This window comes from Stigmatopora argus, chromosome 11 (genome assembly GCF_051989625.1).
Source record: "Stigmatopora argus isolate UIUO_Sarg chromosome 11, RoL_Sarg_1.0, whole genome shotgun sequence".
Taxonomy (NCBI): domain Eukaryota; kingdom Metazoa; phylum Chordata; class Actinopteri; order Syngnathiformes; family Syngnathidae; genus Stigmatopora; species Stigmatopora argus.
The window spans coordinates 16,365,326-16,388,454 of NC_135397.1; the positions used below are offsets into that span (position 1 = coordinate 16,365,326).

Here is a 23,129-nt window from a genome sequence, read left to right on the forward strand (position 1 = left end):
GGACTAGTAGGAGAAATAAAAGACAGCTCTGGAAACCCAAAATATGCTAACATAACAAAGATTGCACTGGACATACTTCCCCACAGCAATGCCACGTGAGCGTGTTTTCAGTGCGGTGAGGAAGATCAGGACAGGCTTCAGCATGTCAATGGGACCAAGCACACTTGAGGCCATGTTCTTGGTAAAGATGGACATGCAACTGGCAGGAGCAGCTTGCTATGAACAGGAATATTCAAGGGAGGAGTCAAGAGGCCAAGTGTGCGACTGAGAAATTTTATAGAACAAAGAAAATTGATTAAATTAGCATGTGGTGTAAAATTTATTGGTGTTTCATTATTCATTTTTTTGTGAAAATGTTGATTGCCACAAATATTTTGACATGGTTGCATTCACACAAATTTTGTGTCATAAAGTGCTCAATAGTCATGTGTTGTTTGCAGCTCTTTTTTGATAAAATCATCAAAAAATGACTTTAAAATATGTACTTGTGCTCTTAAACGCTACTAGGAAAAAATCTGAAAATTCTCTTTACCAATTCTGAAATATGATTTTTGGTGTTTGGCAGCTCTGTATTAGGTGCTAATAATAGTAAAAAATAATAATTTATACATGAAAAGTGTTATTGAAAAATTAAGAGGTTTTCGTTAAACAGAAGGTAATTACCTATCTTTTCTGTAAATTTAGTGCCAATACGTCAAATTGCTTGGGAGCTATTGAAGATATTAGGTGCTAATAACAAAATAAATAAATGAATCTATAATCCTTATAAAACGTGATTTATAGGTGTGTGAATGTGTGTTTGTGTGTATGTTAAGATTCTTTCGCTACGTTTGTCCAAACCGTGGAATGTAGAGAGTTGAATTTTTTTATGGTGGCCAGAAACGGCTGTCGGATCCTAATAGACTGAGTGATTGAATTTCTTTACCTTCACCAACAATTGTCTTTTGGTCCCCCCTGCTTGTGTAAAATAAAATTAGATTTTTTTTCTTCCAAGTTTTGTATTTCTTTATGTAAGGCTGAAAATGGTTTGCTTGCCAATGATGGTCTTCAGTTGTTTGTTATTATTATATTTTTTTCTTATTGCACAGCAGTTTTGAAGGCAAATTTGTAAAAATAATTATGCCTGTCAAAATTTCTGAAGTTTTTATTATTCATTACTTTTCATAGTGTTAGGAGGGTGTTTGTTGTCTTATCTCCTTATGCACGGTAGAACAAAACTGCTTTTTTAAAAATCATCTTTTTAATTCTCTTTTTGCAAAGGGAATGTAGTTATTTCCATAATTGAATAGAAAGTAAAGTAGTTTATTATTCACCAGAGTTTCAAATTTGATAAACAAAAGATATCGATTTTTTTATTTTTTATCGTGATAACTATTTTTGTCATGTCAGCTTGGCCTTGCTGCAATTTATTCCGGTGTTAAAAATAACCAGTTTCACAAAAGAAATGTTAAATTGTTACCGAATTCTCTAATTTCAGTCCCTCTGCAATGCTGGATATTCACTGCCCTCATGATGCTCAGATCAACCTGAAGATGCAGAATATCCTTATGTTGCTGAAACGATGCTGTAATCATCCCTACCTTGTAGAATACCCACTGGATGCAGCCACACAAGAATTTAAGGTAGCATTGATTCATATTCAGATCAAATTTGATTTCTTATAACTCAAATGTGCTTCCATGTTGAGTCAGATGTCAAAAAAATGACGGTAATTGCTAATGGCCCAATTTTGTAATAGGCTGTGTGCTGTGCTCAATGCAGAAAAACTACCCAAATACCTCGTCAAATGTTACCAGTGTAGAATCTGAAAAAGTTTTCTAATTTGGTGCAACCAATCTGTTGCCCCTTAAGGGTTCTTTAAACTCATTTTGATTTAACCTAAATACATGAAAGATACATGAAGTTTGCTGAAAACTGGGGAGAACGAGTGGTGGATCTCTGAGTCATAGGCTGAAACACTTTAACGAACCAGACCCCCCATCTTCCATTATTGGTACAGTTGGTATGCTCTGCGAAAATGTGCTGTCGCCCCCATATACAACTCCCTTAACAATCAACAATATCCTGTCATACCTGCATTCTGTTGTCATTCACGCCAGGCATTTCCTATGTACAGTCGTACCTCGCCATACGAGTACCCCAACATACGAGCAATTTGAGATACGAGTAAAATTTTGAGCAGATATTTATCTTGAGATACGAGACAAATTTTGATATACGAGCAGACAGTGGACGCGAGAGGCTGCTCATAAGAAAATCATTGGCACTGTCTCTCTCCCCGCAACTCCCTCGTGTAATGTCTGCGAGCACTGGGCGGAGCGTTGCATCTTTTCATTGTTTTTTTCCCCTGTTAGTCAGTGCGAATGGCGTATATACTACTTCTCATTGGCAAGTGGTCGTGTGTTATCTTATTGTGAGGACATTTGTGTGCATCACTTTTGGAATATTTTGAAGGGAATACAAAATCAAATAACCCTCTATTGACTGAAAGTCAGTGTGGAGGCGGGGCAAATAGAGCCAACCCGGGAGAAGAAAGGTATCAAAATGTCAAACAAAATTAGAATTGAGTTTAGTGTTAGGTTAGATTAAACTTATTTTTGAGTGTCTGCATCGTAATCGAAGTTCATTTAAATTTGTTTATGTTATGTTACGAGCGTGTTGCCGTGCAAAAAGTCCCCCCCTCTCTGTCCGTCTCTCTCTCTCTCCCTGCGAAATCCGTAAAATTTTAGTACTATTAAACACATTTTAGTAATATTAAACCACTAGTTATTTGTTACTTTGTTAATAGATGGCGAATTGGAACAAATAATGTTTTTCCAATCCAATATCCTGTTTTGGGTGTTTTTTCAGAGGGTTGGAACAAATTAATTTTTTTTTAGTTTATTTCTATGGGAAACGTTCGTTTGAGTTGCGCGTAAATCGACATACGAGCTAAGTCTCGGAACGCATCAAGCTCGTATCTCGAGGTACCACTGTATAGCTCTAATATGCTGTTTCTTTGAATATTGAGTGTGTTTTTGAGGGTTAAAAGCGCTGCGAGCACACGGAAGTCAAATGACTTGCCACTCCCCTGGGATGTTTTGAATGGATTTACCGTAATGCTTGGAATGCGAATGGTTTGGTTGCAATACGTAGCGTGCCGACAAGAAATAATACCAGTCACTCAAGCGGTCAGAGCCCTACAAAAATTTAATTTAGTGCACAGACAAGGCGCACCGACCGATTGGGCGCATCGACCATTTTAGAGAAATTTTTGGACTTTTAAGTGGGCCCTATAGTGTGAAATAAGGAAAGTTTTTCAGACAACTTCAGCCTGAAAATAAACAAAAGTGTCTTGGTGATCAGAGAGGAAAAAAATATATAATATAGCACTGGAGTATTCGTCACAGGCCCAACCAAACTATTAGTAAAGTGCGAGTTATAGTCCAGAAAATACAGTAGATTCTTTCACATGGTCCTTTATACTAAAAGATTACTCTTAAATTAACATATTTCCCCTAAAATGGCAATTTTCTCCATTTATATTTTTGACATCTATATTGCATGTTGTATTCTGAATAAAATAATGAAATTTGGCTCTTCCATAATTCAATTTTTTCATTCAACATTTTGGGAATTTGGTTTGTACAAGTAAACATCAGAACAGGTTAAGTGTGAACGCTAGGGCACTGTTGTTCACCGTACGGCAAAAGGCTTCTCAAACACAGTCCAAATTGCTGTACCAAAAGTATTATTGTGATACATTCAACATATTCTCTGCCTATTTCTTAATGCAGATTGATGAGCACCTCGTACAGTCATCCGGGAAATTTCTTATACTGGACCGACTCCTGCCTGCACTCAAGGATCGAGGACATAAGGTATAAAGAAAAAAGGGGTGTTGGTGGTGGTTTTGGTTGCAAGTATGTGTTCCACCTGTTAGTTTTCCTATAAACATAATCACATTTTCCACATTAGCTTTGAGGCCAATGGTGAAAGACAATAGACTAACCATTTTAATTTGTAATGAACCAATGGTGGTCTTTTACAACTAACCTGAGGAAAATGCGAGTTCACATTTTTACAGAGTAAAGCTTATGCCTACTTTTTTTTGAGTCACCGTTGAAAATTCCTCCGAAGCAATGTTCCCTCTAAGCTGCGCAATTGCGCACTACTCTCGTCTTCTCTGCGCACAGCAAATCATATGGCGCTCACAAAATAAAATCCCAATTTGTTTTTTATTTTTTTTATTTTTAGCTGTGAGGCCGACGCGCGAACCACTCATCCGTCTGGCCGCCCATTCATAAATATTAATCATTACATTTTATTATTACTAAATCATTTGTGTAGTAGACATGCACCTGCTTATGGCAGGTGTGATACTGGTGTGTGCCCATAGCGAGCAATGATGATGCTGCTCACACCGGTACTCAGTGTGCTCGGGGAGGTTGTCTTTCTGCCCAGACAAACAAAAAATTAGAGGGAAAATTGCTCCTAAGTATTGACGTTTCTTGATATGCAAAATGAATAGCACGCAATTGCGGCATAAATGAATCTACGCGAGCGTTTTTTTTCTACATAATTCAGCTGGTAGGAACTAATGTTCAAGGGCTCCGCCGTGCAATTAAAATGGAGGCACAGGAAAACAATAGGACGTCAACACACTGCGTGACCTCCTGCACAGTCCGTGAAGAGAACCACTTTAAAGGGCAGCCCCTTCTCAGCCAGGTACCGTGTTTTCATGACTATAAGGCACACTTAAAAGTCTTAAATTTTCTCCAAAATAGACAGGGTGCCTTATAATCAGTGTGCTTTATATATGGACCAATTCTAAAATTGTTATCACGATAAAATAAAATAAATCAGTCGATAGGGTACATCATCCTCTACAGGTCTCGCAACTACGGTAAGCAGCCTGCGACGTCATTTTCCCCCGTGCACGATTCATGCTGGGATATCTAGTTCTATTGACAATACACCCAGTATGACGGCGAGCACACTAATTTGGTGCTCGCCGTCATTCCGGCTGGATTGACAAAAGAACTCCAGCCGCTAGATTGGCGTAAACAGCATTCAAAGCTAGACTGAAAACTATATATATTTATATAAATTATATATGGATCAATATTTAGCCGCAACAGCTCTCACAACTACGGCAAGCAGCCCCGACTCTACTATTTTCCCCGTAGAAAAAGTAGTGCGCAGTGACTGCTGGGATATATAGTTCTTTTGTCAACCAATTGACAGCGGCTGTCATTTAATAGGGTGGATTTACAAAAGAACTCCTGCCGCTAGATGTTGGCCTCAACAGAGCATTCAGAGCTAGACTGCGAACTATATATATACATATATTACTATATATATGAATCAATATTGAGCCGCAACAGCTCTTGCAACTACGGCTTACAGCCCCCGACTCTATTTCTGGTGCGCGGTGAATGCTGAGATATATAAAACGGCGTTGCATTTCGGTTGAGCTCGATCTAGCACATTGATTCTATGTTCGTCGTCATTCCCAGTGGAAGTCTGAACTGTGGCCCGAGCTTTCAGGAAGGCAGAAATTACTGACTCGATTAATGACGACTTTGGTGATATGCCCACCTGTTCAACATGAGTTTTTATGGTATTGCTGTGTCACGAAATTACTAATACTTTAACCTCTGAGAAAAAAAAACAACTTGTTTTTTCATGTTGGGAGTGAATGGAGTTGTCAGAAAGCTGATTTGTAATCTATTAATAAAGTTTGGCTGACCTATCTGACTGTTTTGTTGACACTCCCTTTAGCGCAGCACCATCTAGTGAATGCATAACGTAACCCCAGCCTCTACTGTAGACCCGTATAATGCTGTGCGGTAGACCAGTGTAATGCGGAGCGGTGCACCTTTAAATGCGATGCGTCTTGTGTGTGTGTCAAATACAGATAGCACTCGTTACTGACACTGCGCCTTTAAATGCGGTGCGCCATATAGTCGTGAAAATACGGTAATCCTTAACTTGTGGGATGAAAGAGCTGAGGAACCAGTCAAGAGTGAGGCCCTCAGTAATCCATTCCTTATTAGTCATCCATTACACTGACGCAAGCGTTTGTCCTTTTATTAATGCTCGAGAATTCTGTGACTTGTAAATAAGGCCAGGCTTGAGCATGAATCCTGCAGCATTCACACACATGAGGAGAATCAATCAATCTTTGTGAGCCTTGAACCCTGGCTTCTTTAGTTCGTCCTTGAACAGAAATGTTCCAAAAGAGGCCAGTTTCATCCATGTTGAAGATTTGCTCCGGGAGATTTTCATCAATAATTTTAGGGAACACATCCACAACATAACGCCTCGCTGCTGCTTCGTCCACAGAGGCCACCTCTCCATATAATGACACGCTATGAAGGCCGCTTGAATTTCTCAAACCAACTCCTGCTGGCAACGAAAGTTGTACGTGGTCGTCAAGGGCTAGTCTGGCTTGAGGATCGTGTTCGTCGCCATTACCACATTCAGGCATATTCTTTTGCCTGCAATCTTGGATCCAGGCAGAAAAGTGGATTTTCCATTCTGACAATGGTCTTATTTTGCTTTTTTATGACCCTTTTGGCATTCTTCGAGAACGATATTGAGGCAGTTTCACGGAAGTTAGTCTCTTCCTTTTTGAAATAGCGAACGGTAGATTAATTAAGTCCGTATTTTCCAGCTACGGTGGCAAAGCTATTTACCGCTTTCAACATGTCCAACAGTGCCACTTTCATTAATTGTTAGCATTTTTCGCTTTTTCTTAAGTTCGGTTGATACACGAACGGATGGAAAGCGGTTAGGCGCCATGATGAAGGCTGCAGAAATGCAGAGAGGAATTGGACAATCAGCATCCGAGAACTCCCGGTGGGTGCTGGCCAGTCGGCATCCGAGATGTCACAAGGGTGCTTACGCTTGGGTTGAATCTTGGCTGTCTGAAACGTTCCTAGGTGGTGCAGGAGACTATCTGTTGGATTTGTATTCATTTATTTATTTTTTAATTAATGTTCTTATTTTTTATTTTTTTTATTGAATATTTTTGACCCGCGAAGGAGTGAGACAGCAATAACCAAAGCGCAAAGTAGCAAGGTGTTAGTGTAGTCCAAGTGAGGAAAGCAGAGCGGAGCGGGCTTGTTCCGTCTGAAGTCCAGTATGAGTTCCAGGTTTTTCAGACGTTCCACGCCAAGTCGCACCACTCCTTGGTTCTATGAATGTTGATGTTGTGCTTAACTCTCGCAACAACTTCGAAAAGCTGAATAGAAACACCAGCAGAGTTGACGAGATCCTGAAGGCAGGAGGATTCCTCCTTCAGCCCTGGCTCCGGTCAGTCCAAAGTGGGAGGGAGATGCTCACACCAGGAGCATCAGCAAGTAAAGTTCTTAATCTGCCAAATCAAAGCAGAGAAGAAAATGACAAGGCCCTGGGAGTTGACAAACTGTACCCAAAGACCTCAGTCAAATTCTGTCACTCTTGCTAAACAGAAGGGTGCCATTCTCGTCAGGGGAGGTTTCCAAGAGGCTAGAACCAGCACAACCCAAGACATGTGAGGTGGGACAAGCCATTGTCAGAAAAGTTGAGGGAAGAAGCAATCCAGCTATTTCAATAAAACATCCGCCTCAGCCAAGTTACCCGAAAACAGTGGAGAGTGACATTCTGTGATGGGAGACAGCAACGGGCATCGAAGTCCGACTTGTCGCGTCCAAAGCAAAGCTCACACCACTTGACCAGAAGAGAGAACCGGTGGTGCTGTCTATGCAGTTCGCCTCAGAAGGTACATTAAAAAGTACAGTCGAATGGGGATTGAGAAATGGCTCCACTTGCTGGACAGTCAAACTGTGGTTGTGGGAGCAATCCAAAGAGACAGTTATGAATATGAAACTTTTTTTGCGAACAAAGTTGAAGAAATTCAGAAGACCACATCGACGGATGACTGGTTGTGGATCCAGGGAGACATCAATGTTGCAGACATTATGACACGAGGTGCAGCTCCAGAGGACCTCCAAGAGGGTTCTGTGTGGCAGAATGGACCTCAATTCCTAAAGCTGCCCCTAGAAGAGTGGCCGAAAAAGTCTGCCAAAGAAGTTGCTGCCTTTGCCAGGGAATGGGTTAACAAACTCCAAAGAAATCCTTCATAGCAGCACTCACCAGATCACAGGTGAAGAAAAGCACATACGACACACCATCTACTAGAGCAGAGGTCGGGAACCTTTTTGACTAAGAGAGCCATGAAAGCAAAAAAAATGAAAATTTATTTCAGTGAGAGCCATATAATATTTTTAAAAGTGAATTCAACAAAATGTCAGTATAATAAGCCTCTGAATGTATTATTTTAAATAATGTTATAACACTCACCATTAATGCGACTTCTGGTGCTGCATGGATTTGCTGATGTCTTTGTAGTCAGGTTGGTACTTGGTGAGGTTAAGCTTCATGGAAGCGTTGAGGCTTTCATCCGTTAAAGGTGATCGTATGTTGGACTTGATGTTTTTAAGATGTGAGAATGACTGCTCACATGCATACGTAGATCCAAACATGGTCCATACAGCAATACTCACACGCTGCAGTGTGTGGTATGTGACAGGAAGCGCGTTCCAAGTTTTGAGAATCAGCTGGTCTTCAGGTTGGAGTTTTTTCATTTCTGTCCACATGTGCTTGCTCGCCAACTCCACTTTCTGTCGTGTGATTCTTTCCAAATCTTCATTCAGTGACTTGAACTTATTCACCCACATGTCTGAGGCCTTCAGGTCAGCCACTTCTGCTTCAAAATCTCTGACGGAGACACCAGGGATGTAATTCAGGTCGGCTGTGTTCAGTGAACACTCGTTTGGATGGGTGATGAACTTAAAAAGACTAAGTGTGCTCACGAAATTCTCCAAAGCGTGCTTTGAAGGACTGTAGGAGACTGGATGTGCAGCCAGCTAGCTGGTGGAGATCAAGGTTTTGAATGGGCTCTCTTGCTGTGCATGCATCTTTAAATTGGCTCGGTTTTTCAAAATTGAGTAAACGACCTGTTTCAAGATCCGTGATGAAAAACTCCAGCTTGTTTTCAAAAGCAAATACAGTTTGTTGAAGGGATAACACTGTATTTCCAACGCCTTGCATTTTCACGTTGAGTTGGTTCAGATGTTCAGTCAGATCTACGAGATAGTAAAACTTGAGGAGCCACTCGGTGTCGGCTAGCTCAGGATGCTCGACGCCTTTCATTTCAAGGAAAGTCCGGATTTCGTTCAGGCAAGCCGCAAAATGGCTAAGCACCTTCCCTCTTGACAACCAACGCACATTGCTGTGCAAAAGCAGACCAGAATAGTTATTTTCAACGTCATCCAGCAGTGTTTTAAACTGGCGATCATTTAAGGCTCGGGCAACAATAAAGTTGATCACACAAATGACCAGCGACATCACTTCGCCAAACTGCCTGTCACACATCTGAGCACAAAGTGCATCCTGGTGTATAATGCAATGGAATACTTAGGATGGGACTATTTTCATGTTCATGGAGAAGCGCCACAAATCCTTTGTTTTTCCCCACCATACACGGAGCACCATCAGTACACACAGAAGTTTATCCATAGGTAGACTTTTTTCTTGAGCAAACTCCATGAAAGACTTGAATAAATCCTCACCTTTTGTGGACCCTTTTAATGGCAGAACAGCAAGACTTTCTTCGCGCAGTGTGTCACCAACAGCATATCTTGCAATCACGCTGAACTGCGACAAATGGCTCACGTCTGTTGACTCATCCAAAGCCAGAGAAAAGAATGGCGCTGCATTTATGTCCGTCACTTGCGTTTCCTCCACTTTGTTTGCCATCACGATGGTACGATCATGAACAGTTCTTGCCGACAGAGGCATGTCTTGTATCCGTTTGATTATCTTGTCTTTGTTCGGAAGATCATCAAAAAGTTCATTGGCTACATCCAGCATGAACGTTTTAGCATACTCGCCATCTGTGAATGGTTTCCCGTTCCTCACTATTGCTAAAGAACCAGCAAAGCTAGCCGAATTATAGTCACCTTGGCGCGTCCATGCGCGGAGTTGCTGCTAGCTAGCTTGCACCCTGCTCAGAAGCTCTTGGCACGCTTTCTTTCGGGTATCTCCCGCGGGGTATTTTGATGCAAAGGTGGCGTGGCGCATGTCGAAGTGCCGCTGTACATTTGACCGTTTTAACAATGTAATTTTGTCATTGCAAATTAGACACACCGCAGAACCCGCTTTCTCCACAAAGGCAAATTCTTTTAAATAATGTTAAACATGTTATAAGAATATAGCCACATTTTACTCACCAAAAATCTGTTTAATTTGTACACTAAATCCATACTCCTTTTTTTTCCTCCTTTTCTATCACCATCGAAGATAATACTGAAAGTCGAGCCTGTCCTGTCGTATTTCTGGAATACGTTTTTATTTGATTTAGGGTTGTTAGAAGGTTGCTAGCTTCAAAGTTGTCCGGACTTTCTTATGTCCAGATTTTCATGAAAAGTCCATCTTGAAAATGGCTTTTACAGTAAATCTGCAACCAAATCCATTTCTTCTCCTTCAGCCACTGTGGGCTGACAAAACCGCTTTTAAATCAACACAACAACATACAGTGGTACCTCGAGATACGAGCTTAATCCGTTCCGTGACTGAGCTCGTATGACAAGTTACTCGTAACTCGAGGTAAAGTTTCCCATTGAAATGAATGGGAAACAAATTAATTCGTTCCAACTCTCTGAAAAAAACACCAGAAACAGGATATTGGATTGAAAAAAAAGTTTTATTTCTTATAATTCGCCATATATTGACAAAGTAATAAATAACGAGTGGTTTAATAGAAATAAAGTGTTTAATCTAACTAAAATTGGGCAGATTTCGCCGAGGGGAGAGGGGCACAAAAGGGGCGGGGGGCTTCGTTTTTTTTCCTTCCACACAACGCACTCGTAAACGGAACAAACACTCCACCCTCACGTTCGCTATCGATGGGCTGTTTGCTGTCGTACTATTCCCTTCAAAATATTCCGAAAATGATGCACACAAATGTCCTCACAATCGAATAACGCACGACCACTTGCCAACGAGCAGCAGTCTTTTATCAGCGATCGCGCCGCTGCTCATGTTGTTGTTGTTGTTGGGCCACCTCAGGCGCTTGAGGATTACCCTCAGCAGCGCTAGAGCTGTCACTGGAACGCGGATTAGTTCATCCAGGGGGTAGCCGGAGGTGTGGGGCAGTGCGAATATCTCCGGCTGGATGAAAAACGTAGGGCGCCACGTTCCTGGGTGGCAGCTCTGGGTGGTTTTGTTGGATTCGCATGGGACCTTCGGGGGCGCTGGCTAGCGGCTCCTTTTAGCTTGTAGCATCTGTGTTCGCATCCCCTCGAACGGCGCCTAGTGCCATTGCCTGTCGGCGTTGTGCGCACGAGTATACTTCATTACCCAGAAAGCCCTCTTTTCACCGCGCATGCGCGTTGTGCGTTTCCTGGTCTGAATAGCTCATCCGGTGCTCGTAAATATTGTTATACACGAAAGATATGCCAAAAAAAATGCCATGGCAACCTGGCTTGGTCGCATCACGAAACTTTGACCGCATCACGGGCGAATTATTCGATCGAAATTTCCCCCGTAAGACGAGCATTCCGTATGACGAACGGTCGTATGACGAGGTACCACTGTATTTGCTTGTGCCGCTAGCTACAGGTACAGTTTGCTAGCTCTGGCTAGTCCACTCTTTCATAAGACAATCATAGTTTGTGAAAACGATGACGTATGCCTACGCCTGCGAGAAGGCCTTGGTGTCGCCAACTCGAAATCTGATTGGATAAAGCAACAGTTTTATCGACGCTTATTTTACTGCTACAGGGCCTGCAGAACTGATTGTGAAGGCACGCAGGTAGATTTCTGACCCTGGCAACAAATAATGGCTGACATGTGATTGGTAAGCGCAACCAGAGGGAAAGCAACGAAAGGAACCTGACAGACAATTTGGAATTATTTAAAGTATTCGTGGACAAAATATAATTAATATCAGTCTGTGATTCAGATATTTTTTAGGCCAGCAGAGAAGGCCTTGCAGGCCCAGACGGTCCACCACTGGTATATGTATATGTGTGTATGTATATATCAGAGCTGCCAACCTCCGTTGACCCCATTTCAGGAGTACCCTTGTCCCATTTCCGGAGTATTTCAGGAGTGAATGTGATTCGGACAAAACCAATATGAAATGTAAAAAAAAAATAAGCGTAGGGCAATTTCAATCAAACTGATTATTATTATCATGTTTTTACATTAATTGAAATATTGTGATTTTGCAAACTATTGAAAAAGTACAGGATAATGAAAATAAGTTTATCTTTGTGTTTTGGTCTTTCTATGCATTTTACAGTCATGAATTAATTCCATCCAACATGTGTCATGCTGAAGTCGCACTTGCATGTTGTACAATGTGCAAATGTCGGTCCTTTTGGAGACAGCTTCAATATGAGATATTTCATCGAATACGATCCAATAAACTTCTGCTGTGCCATACTAAAATTGGTTTGATCTGAAACCTTTGTGTTTGATAATATGCAAAAAACACAGAAATCAGGAAGGGGCAAATCCTTTTTCACGGCACTGTATATACATATGTATATATGTACTGTGATCCTTCACTTCGTGGCTTCACTACATCGCAGGTTTTTATCTGAAGTATAAAAAGTGGTTAAAAGTGAGACATGGGAAGTGAGCATACTTCCCCTCTGGAGATGCACGCGTGTTGTGGCGATCTGTATGCTGTGAATAAGTAAAAATAAATTCTCGTGAGGTCCACCAGCGTGGTGAAGAGGTCCGGGATATAGCGGCTGGTCTCTCCGCCCAGACTGTGTCTCTGCACGTTGCAGCGACCGTTCTTCTCCACAGAGCGCTGCTGCTTTCGCTTGGCCACCAGCGCGCACGCGTAGTTGTTCAACCGAAGTTCGTATCTTCTGAAAAACAACTTCATGTTGTTCATTATCATAACTGTTTGTCATAATTTGTGCCCTCCAAATACATTTCAATTGTTGACTCATTACTTGCACAACTGTCATTGCACAGCTTATTTGCATTCTGAATGTACTATTGTGATTGTGCATTGTTTGTTGTTATAGGAGAGTGAGTTTGCGTACTGGAAACAAATTCCATGTGCGTTACTAACGTACTCAGCCAGTAGAGAAATCTAATTCTGAGTGAGGCAGTTATGGAAGATATCGTTGATTTCTCACCAATGTCTGCGCATCCTCGATTCGCTCAAGAGCTCTGACAATATCAGTTTAATGTCGGCTGTCAAAGCTTCAAAACAAGAGACTGTCTACCGTACAAATAAACTAAAATCTGCTATGGAAGTATCGATCTCCGTGGCGTGGTTTGGAACTTTTGGTGGGCTGTGCATTTGACACTGATGTTTAATCTTGTTTAACAACCCCAATTCATCATGTTTTTAGCAACATATTATGCTCAATGAACTGCAGTGCTTCATATTTGCTGTTGTTTATGCCTGTCTTCAAGCAAAAAAAAACTTGACTTTTGTTTAAGGTACTCCTCTTCAGTCAGATGACTTCCATTTTGGACCTTTTATCAGATTACTGCTATCTGCGTGGTTTCGACTACAGTAGATTGGATGGAAGCATGTCGTATCTTGACAGAGAAGAAAATGTGAGTCAAAATGAGAGCATAGTGAATGCACTGGTTTAAAACAGATTTAGAATATTTAAATACAACCGACATCATTATTGTGTATCTTCCAGATGACCAAGTTTTCCAAACACCCAGAAGTTTTCATTTTCCTACTCAGCACCAGAGCTGGAGGGCTTGGGATCAACCTGACAGCTGCTGACACTGTCATTATTTTTGACAGTGATTGGGTAGGTCAACAAGAGGAGTCTGCATTTGTGCAAATGTATTGTGGGGCATTGAGATGACTTCATATACTTGTCAGTCACATTTCTAATATATAGTTCACAATAGAATTTATATCAGTTTGACATCTAGGCCTCAAAGAGCTGAACTGTTTACAACTGTGGCATTTGTGTATCTATTTTGACATGACTTATTTCCAGAACCCGCAGGCAGACCTACAGGCCCAAGACCGCTGTCATCGCATTGGGCAAACCAAACCAGTGGTCGTGTATCGTCTAGTCACAGCAAACACCATCGACCAAAAGATTTTGGAAAGAGCCTCGGCAAAGAGAAAGCTGGAACAGATGGTCATCCATAAGAGTTAGTCAACTTTTCATTGGGAAAACGATCATTTTTGTATCGGAATTGTCATCTCAAATAGTTCCTGTAAAACAACTTAAGCTCCAAATTGGTTTAAATACATCTTAAATGGAGGCGCCTTGTGGTGTAGCGGTCCACTCGCCTAACTCCGGTGCGGCCAGGTGTGGGCTCGATTCCCGCTAGTGGCAGTATGATTGTGACTGCCTATGGTTTGTCTCTGTGCCCTACGGCTGACCGCCAGTCTACGGTGTAGTCTGCCCTTCGCCCGAAGTCAGCTGGATTAGCCTCCAGCAACCCCCACAACCCTTTCGAGGATGTGCGGTATGGAAGATGAATGAATACATTTTAAGTGCCCACCGACCTCCCTGATGAGGACTTGTTTCCTGCTAAGTGCCTCGGAATGCTCATTATTAAACCCAACTTGGTTTTCAGTCTACAGCAAACAGAATGCGCAGCATCTCTTACATTTACATGATTGATGATTTAAAAATTAGTTCGGCACACTAAATAATTGTATTCCCAAATAATGTTTAAATTCATGTGATTTACTTACTAATGGTATGGGAGTAACTCTTAAATAAATCGTTCGCAAATGACTCAACACTAGCCTGTAGGCAATTCCCATCAAAATTTTTAGGGCAGATTCGAAAGGGTGTGTGCAACCAAGGTGGCTGACCAACCTGACTTAATTACACTAGTTCTGCCTGGCAGAATGGGCCAGGGCGACAGCAAAGTACTGTTAGAAGGTTTTGGAAGGTTAACCAAAATGTTTGACCTAAGTCATCCAGTTTAAAGAAAATGCTACACAAAGAAACTTATACTAGTAGCTGACCTAAGAAAACAACACATTTTCTCTAATGGAATTGAACAAAACAAACAAACATTTGCCAATACTGACTCGCCTAGTCTGAATTAGAGGTAAACTCTGGCTGAAAAAATCCAGCCCGATCCGACCCGGCCCGCGGATATTAAAGCCCAGCCCGACCCCAACCAATTAACTTGATTTGCAGGCCCGAGCCTTTAGCAAACCTGAAATTTCATATTTTATTTGTGAGGATTTGTCAGTCTTTTTGCTCTCGTATGAAAGCAAAGCGCCACATTGACTACATTCAGCGAAGCCAACGCAAGTTTCTGTAGCATATTCAACAATCAATTTGAAGCTTTTTCACACCTCACTTACCGCGGTGCGTGTTTGTCTCTTCAGTTCTCCTGTGTTTAGTTATTCTTAACTTCTTGCTTCTCCATATTGGGGATAAGAGGTCAGAATAGATGCGGACATACAGAGGGGAAGATTAAGAGAGCAGCGTTCACGTGACATGCGCAGCGCATGCTCTGGCTATGCGGCTCCTGTTTAGTAGTTACGTAGCAATTGCATTACAGCACCTTATCTGTTTTATCCAAATTATTTATTTTGGAACCAGTATTCCTTAGTTTAGTATAAACACATCGTTTTAGTATACATTTTTATAAACATACATTTGTTTTTAAAAAAAAAGTGAACGAAAGACCATCGTATTAGTACACTTTTTTTTTTTTCATTGAGAGAGAAGCCCGACCCGAACCCGAAGTAATAATTGGCCTAAAATCTAAAGCCCGAGCCCGACCCAAAATTCGGGTTGGATCGGGCTCGGGCTTTAGATCTCACCTCTAGTCTGAATTGACTTAAGACTGAGAGAGAAAAATTGAAATTCTATTTTGCACATTGTATTAAAACTTATGGCTTCAGCTTTATGTCCTGAAGATGCTTTACTATTTGCAAATCTTTATCTTTTGGGGTACTTGTTCGAATGCAGATGGTAGTTTGCCACCACACAGAGGTTAATAACACAGCTGTCACTACAGCCTGCTTTGGACTGCATTTTCTCAAGATAACAATTTGAGACAAATTAAAATTTGACAAGCAGTCGAATCAAAAATGGTGGCGAATGAAACTTTTTTTTTTAATGCAGATAAGTTCAAAGGTAGCAGAGCAGAGTTGAAGCAAGCTAAAAGCTGCCTTGATCTGGATGAGCTGATGGAACTACTCCAGGCTAGAAGCACTGAGAAGCAAGTGTTGTCCTATACTTTAACAATTTTATACTTTGACAATTATTGTCATGATGGTTGTTACTTTTGTCCTTTTAGGGAGGTGAAAGCATCTGGCGGGAAGGTGATCAGTGATACAGACTTGGAGTTTTTATTGGACCGAAGTGCCTTGCTAGGTGGGTAACAGGTTTTCAAGAATTGGAGAGATTACTATCAGGGATTTTATCGTAAAATGCATGTCTTCATATAATTTTTCTGATAAGCAGGAGACAGTCAAAACTCGCTTAATCAAGCTGTTGTGAGAAATCCTCTCAAATACACATGACTTTAATTGTGTCATATTTTATTTATTGTTTTACATTTAATATTAGAAATCTATCCCATTCCACTACTCATACATGGGCAATTGGAATACGAGCGTCTTCATAGGCTGACCAGTTTTAATATGCCACTTGGGAATTTCATGTACAGTGGTACCTCGTCATACGACCGTTCGTCACACAATATTCTCGTCTTACGACGGAAATTTCGATCGAATAATTCGCCCGTCATGCGATCAAAATTTCGTGATGCGACCAAGCCTTTTTTGCATATCTTTCATTTATAACAATATCTACGAGCACTGAACGATTAATTCAGACGAGTTCCGACCAGGAAACGCACAACGCGCATGCGCGGGCAAAAAGAGGGCTTTCTGGGTAATGAAGTATACTCGTGCACACAACGCCGATAGGCAATGGCACTCTTTCTCAGAATGAAACTTCATTACCCACAATCAATACGTGGGTAAGCTGAGCTGTTGCATTTCCTGTTATTTTTATTATCTAATACGAGGAGTATTATATTACTTCTCGTTCGCTGCTCATAAGAACATCAGCGGCACTGGCTCGCAATTCCCTCTTTGTAATATTTCTGGTCGCACTCTCTCTCATAGGCGCCGTTCAAAGCGGCTGCATTCAGAGCCATTTCAACGAGGGAGTTGCGAGCCGGTCTTTATGAGCAGCGGAGCGATCGCTAAAATGTACTACAAGACTATTTCTCGTTGGCAAGTGGTCGTGGGTTATCCTATTGTGAGGACATTTGTGTGAATCATTTCCGGAATATTTTGAAGGGAATACGTAGTACAACAGCAAACAGCCCATCGATAGCGAACGTGAGGGTGGAGGCGTGGCAAACCGCCAACCCGGAAAACGAAGGTAACAAAAGATTACAACAAAATTAGAATTCAGTTTTGTGTAAAGTTACATTAAACGTATGTTTGAGTGTCTGTATATATTAATCCAAGTTAATTTAAATTCGTTTGTTCCGTTTACGAGTGCGTTGTCATGGAAAAAAACGAACCCCACGCCCCCAAACGTCTCTGTCTCCCGTCGGCGAAATCTGCCCAATTTTAGTTAGATTAAACACATTTTATTACTATTAAACCACTAGTTATGTATTACTTTGTTAATAGATGGCGAATTAGAAGAAATAAAACATTTTTTCCAATCCAATATCCTGTTATTGGTTCTTTCAGTGCGTTGGAACGAATTAATTTGTTTCCCATTCATTTCAATGGGAAACGTCCGCTCGAGTTACGAGAATCTCGTCATACGATCTCAGTCCCGGAACGGATTAAGATCGTATGTTGAGGTACCACTGTACTTCCATTGTGGTTGTTCATATGTTTGTATTTATTAGGCGAAGGCAGTGAATCAACCTGAAGGAGTTTTGGGGGGCACAGAGAAAAGAGAAGACCAAATACATAGAAAAATACATAGTTAAACATGAGCTACATATGAATGTAGCAGAGCTATCTTGTTATAAATACAGTATTAAACCTGTGGATACCATGTTGTAACTAAATGGGAAGAGTAGGGTGGGCAATAAGTGTGTGAGAGCAGGGTGGACCATGCAATGTGAGGTGAAGAACCAGTTGATGTACAGGTAGGTGTCCTCCAGTGCCCACGGGTCAGCTGCAGGGTCATCAGCCAGGAACCACCGTTCATTGATGTTTCGCTCCTTTAATCCTGGAACATATGGTGACGGAGCAGTGACAGAGACGTCTCCCTGTCACCCCCTGCAGCTGATAACTGTTGTCTCCTGCAGCCGTTGTTGGGGTTAGCTGTTGTTTCCCCACCTCCTGTCCTTTCTCCCAAGCCTTCCTCAGGCTGCCTCCAGACACCCCTGCGTCCCTCAGGAGGCGTGTTGTCAACAGCCCGACGTAGCCTCGGGAGCCAACCTCGACTGGGTAGATAGTGCACTTCCAGCCAATTTCCTGGCAATCAGCTACCATCTCCAAGTATTTGGCCTTCTTGCGCTCGAAGGCGGCCTCAAGCCCCTCCTCTGATGGGACTGTTAGTTCTATGAGGTGCACGGCTCTTGCCTTGGAGGACCATACCACAATGTCTGGGAGGAGTGATGTGGTGATGATCTTCGTGGGGAATCGGAGCTGCCTGTATAGATCAACTCTCATGTACCACTTCTGACCTTGGGAAAAGAGCCTTAGTGTCTCTCTTGCCCTGGTGTATCTCTTAATGATCAATCATTAAACCTGTAATTGGCTTTAAAAAAAAAGTTCAGTTCATTAGCAACTGGCAACCTCATCCGGTGTATCCAACCACATCACAATTTTTGCCAAGACCCCATAATCTCAAAATATGATGCAAACACAACTTTATCCGATACCAAAAACCATTTTTTTCACATATAAGTTTGCTTCAGCAACCCCAAGAACCAATTGATGTAATGTCTTCACAGAAGGGATCCAAATTATTTAGTAGTGCGTGTGGATCGGGCACACAAGGTGCACGCTGAATGACTGCATATAAATAAGCCCTGTTTCTAACTCTGTCCAATCGGTCGCCCCACAGGCCGCATGTACAAAGTCACGTACGTAGCACTTCCCTCCTCTGATCGTGTGCCTTGTATAATACAATGTGTGGGGTTGACCATTCAAGAAAACGGGGCAATTCCTCTTGAGGAGGCATGCCGGCTAGTCATCCCGATTGGGCCTCGTTTTCAGAGGCCTTGTTTGGGCAATCACGTGATATATGACCCAATTCTCCACATACCCAGCAGGCAGCATTTTTGACAACTCAATTTCTGTTTAACCTCCTCATTTCTTTTCTCCCATTCTTTTGGGTAACATTTCTATGCCCCCACCACCTATCTTGGTAAAAACAATTCTCCTTCAGTTGAGGAGGCCCCCCTATTCTTTTTTCCTTTCTGTAGCAGAACCCTTTCAGCATGCAACGCTTGATTTATGTATTGGTCAAGCGTACCCATAGGTTTATCCACCTAATGTTTCTCAATCCGTTGCCTAAGTAAATAATTTGAATGAACGTGGAGGACATTTTTCAGCTGCTCCTGATAAAGACCACCCACAGTGTGATCTTCAGTGATGCCACTGTTGGCCTTAAAACACGCTGACATCCTGATTCTATAGTCCTCAAAAGGTTCACCATCTTTTTGCTTAGCTCGGCCAATAGCGGTATAATTTGCTCTTGTCTTAAATTTCTCCGTGGCCCGTTCAATCATGTCACGCACTCTTTAGCTCAGTTCACAGCTGTCATGATCTAATGGGCCAAGATCAGTTTTTGGATTCCAATCCCCCCTAATAGTGTCCCAATCACCCTTTAACGCGGCCATCCACACTTGCTGTGTTTCCACCCCGTTTAGGTGATAAGATCGTCTGATGTCTTCCATTTGTAGGACAAATTCCGCCACATCAACTCTATGTGACGTGACGCCATCTACCGCCTTTTTCCACTTCGTCCTGTGTCCAAGTTCTATGAACCAAGATAATAGGGGGCTGCTCAACATCCACATTAGGGTTGGCAACCTCGATCATGGGATAATGTTCAGCAAAAATGTCACTTGATTCTGGCGCACTAGGCTGGGGGGATAGTGTTTTTCCCCATGCTTTTGACCATTCTCCTACAGGCTCCCCTGACCTGGTTAGACGGTCAGGTGCATATGTCGGAGGGGGCAACAACGGATACAACTGTGTCTCTGCTGTATTTGCCGATAATTTCCCCTCGACCATTTCCCTTTTCGGGCCCCCTTTTTTACCCACCGCTCTTATCAACATGCCCATTCCCACTCCGCTCAACTTTCTTTGCATTTCGATCGGACCTTTTTTTTGCTGTCAAAAACAAATAATTGGTATCACCATATCCATCCTTCTCCATTTTATATAGATCACCCCTTTGTTTAGTGCAAATTTTGTCCTGCAGGTCTACTATTTTATGTATATTAAGCTGGCCAACAAACCCATATTTGTTTATCCATAAGTTTAGATTTTTAACCCTTGAAGCGCTTTTATTTTTGACAAATTTCCAATCTTTACACACCAGACGCTGTTTCGGATCGTCTTCACTAGCCGCCTTGCTATTCGATCTCCCCATTTTGAAGTTACGTGTGCAATTAGGTAGTAATTTCCCCGTTATTATTATCTTCTCCCTCCTTTGTTTGTTTTCCTTAGGTTATCATTACACATGCAACACAAGTATATTCCTGGAGTTTAAGTACCGACCGGCTTAGGTACAGGACAATCGATGCCCTTACTGTTTTATAGACCTATAGTCTGTCTCTTCACCTATTAGTGACTAGTATTTACAGGGTTTTACTTTCGCAGTCCCCCGGACGCAATCTTATCCATTTGGCTTTCCCTCACAAATGGACTATCACATGAATGATTCACCCACATTCGGAAACCCCTCACGAATGCATACATTCATGTGGACTAACCAGAGATGTCTTCAACTCTTTTAGGATAAGTCTTCAACCGTCCGGAACCCAGGCGCTCAGCTGAACTCCAGCACGCAAAGGGTCTTAGATGATGTGGCCACGGTCTTTCCCAGATGTCGACTCAGGCTCCCAGGCTCGAAGGACCAATATGATAGGTTCATCAATAGGCATTCCCAAATGCACTTACAAATAAAGAGGAAAGACAATCTTCTGGATTTTTTCTTGCAAGGAGAAATCAAACCGTTCAGGTCTAGTCCCCGGTTCGTTCTGGCGTCACACGCTTCTTTTCCTTATTTATTAACTTCAAGGACCCTAGTTACAATGGACGTCTCAACTCTCAAGGGAGGGGTGGGAAACAGAAGTGAGACTTCAAATAGTCAAAACAAATGAAGGTCATGTGCAGCCGAAGGATCTTCTCCACATTCCAGCAGTCCAAGTGGATTCGGCTTCCCTTTTGTTTAGTCTAATTAAGGAGCAAAGCATTTACTTCGTTGCAAGCAAATATATAATAATGTAAGACTAACAACCCTAACAGTAACCATGAAGTCCTGTCAATCACTTGGTGTCATATTTATTCCTAATGTGGCGGCATGGATGAACAATAACTAAGGGGAACATTTTGAGAAATATCAAAACTAGACACATTCTAACATGAAATTTTTATCAAACTGTAGAATTGATCTCTGGGAACCATTTTTAGTTGATTATCTGAGGTATGTTCAGCCATGCCTACGATGTCACACACATGGGACTAGCTGTTACAATACGCAGCAGAAGGAGCCACACCTCGGTGCCGCCCGGGATTCGGAGCTGGACAAAAGTGCCGGGAGAAGAGGCAACGCTTCTGACCAACCATTCCATTGTGGGATAAGATGGAAGAGCTGTCGGCGCTTACTAGCAACGGAGTCGAGGTGCCCTACTCTGCTACTGTTGTCTTCAGCTCCAGACTACTGAGGAACTGTGCGGATAAGCTTGGAAAAGTGACTCTGCATATTCTCTACCTCGGTCACAGTCTGCAGAAGTTCCCCATCTTGTGGAAGACTTCATGTGTGTGGTTCCAGTTTTTGTTTCCAGTTTCCATTTACTTTGATTTGCTTTGTACTTTTTGCTTTTGCTTTGTGGTTGTGCGGCCTTTGCGATTGTACTGTCTAACTTATAACTATGCCTTTTCTTGCTACTGTCACAATGAAATTTCCCGAATACGGGATGAATAAAGTTATCCAATCCAATCCAATGTTTACATTTCTTAAATTATAAATTGCACTGCATTGCATGAATGAAATGTCTGTAAAATGTCCAGATATTTACTTCAACATACTGAAGAAAAATTAAATATGTTGTGTGTCAAATCTGATGCTGATAAAACTTCTGCAATTTCAGATAAAGAAAATGGAAGAACAAGGACAGAGAATGTTGGTGTCTTCAGGGTGATCGAGACTGCAGAATGAGATGACTTGAAAAGACCTCACATATTTACCTTCAAAACATTCAGCCAAATGGAATCTAAATCATTGCCGCAGTGATTTGGGACTGTTATACGTGAATATTTCTGTTGTTTAATTGAGCTCACCTCTTTTGTTATTGTTTGACTTTACAGGGGCTGTAACTGATTTGATTGTCCAGATTGTCTTTAGATCATTGCCTCTGTTCTCTACTCCATCATTACTTGTTTCCTTAATTCCACATGCATCACTATGGTCTGAAAGCGAAAAAAATCTGTGCTGCTTTGACACTTTGAGACACTAATTGCCTGTAAAAGAGATGCAAGAAAATTTTCAACTGTGTGAAACTATATAGATTCCATCCCCTGTTTTTACTTTCCATCCAAATCCCATATCTTACTTTGCCAGGGAATAATCATTTTGTCCATTTATGAGTCAATAGGCATCAATTCCTCCATTACACAATCAATGATTCAGGTTAATATGAGCTATTAAAAGATGATTTTCTTAATGTGTCAGTCCAGTGTTGCTATGAAATGTTGTTTTGTATCGAATCAACAAATGAGTGCAAAATAAATTAAAGCAAGATAATTGGATTTGCGTGTACATACACAACAAATGGTGCTGCAACAGTAGGATCATTAACACTCACTGCTCCCCGGATTTAGAGCTCTTGACAGTACGGTGCAGGCCCTTCTATCTACCTAGAGAGCTAATGATTGTGATTGGATTGGATAACTTTATTCA

The 23,129-nt window shown here is 41.7% G+C and overlaps 1 protein-coding gene across 2 annotated transcripts in view; it reads left to right on the plus strand.

Moving 5' to 3' along the window:
- The window catches only part of hells (helicase, lymphoid specific), a 71,135-nt gene extending 48,242 nt beyond the window's left edge, over nt 1-22,893 (plus strand). The window contains exons 16-23 of one of the 2 annotated variants that reach the window (XM_077613669.1): nt 1,478-1,622; nt 3,777-3,860; nt 13,501-13,620; nt 13,713-13,829; nt 14,025-14,184; nt 16,134-16,234; nt 16,313-16,385; nt 22,321-22,893. In XM_077613669.1, the coding sequence (XP_077469795.1) occupies nt 1,478-1,622; nt 3,777-3,860; nt 13,501-13,620; nt 13,713-13,829; nt 14,025-14,184; nt 16,134-16,234; nt 16,313-16,385; nt 22,321-22,388 (868 nt within the window). In that variant the 3' untranslated portion in view covers nt 22,389-22,893. Of the gene's footprint in view, nt 1-1,477; nt 1,623-3,776; nt 3,861-13,500; nt 13,621-13,712; nt 13,830-14,024; nt 14,185-16,133; nt 16,235-16,312; nt 16,386-20,964; nt 21,063-22,320 lie in introns of those variants that run through there. The other variant, XM_077613670.1, reaches the window with a different exon arrangement.
- Nucleotides 22,894-23,129: the final 236 nt, after the last annotated feature.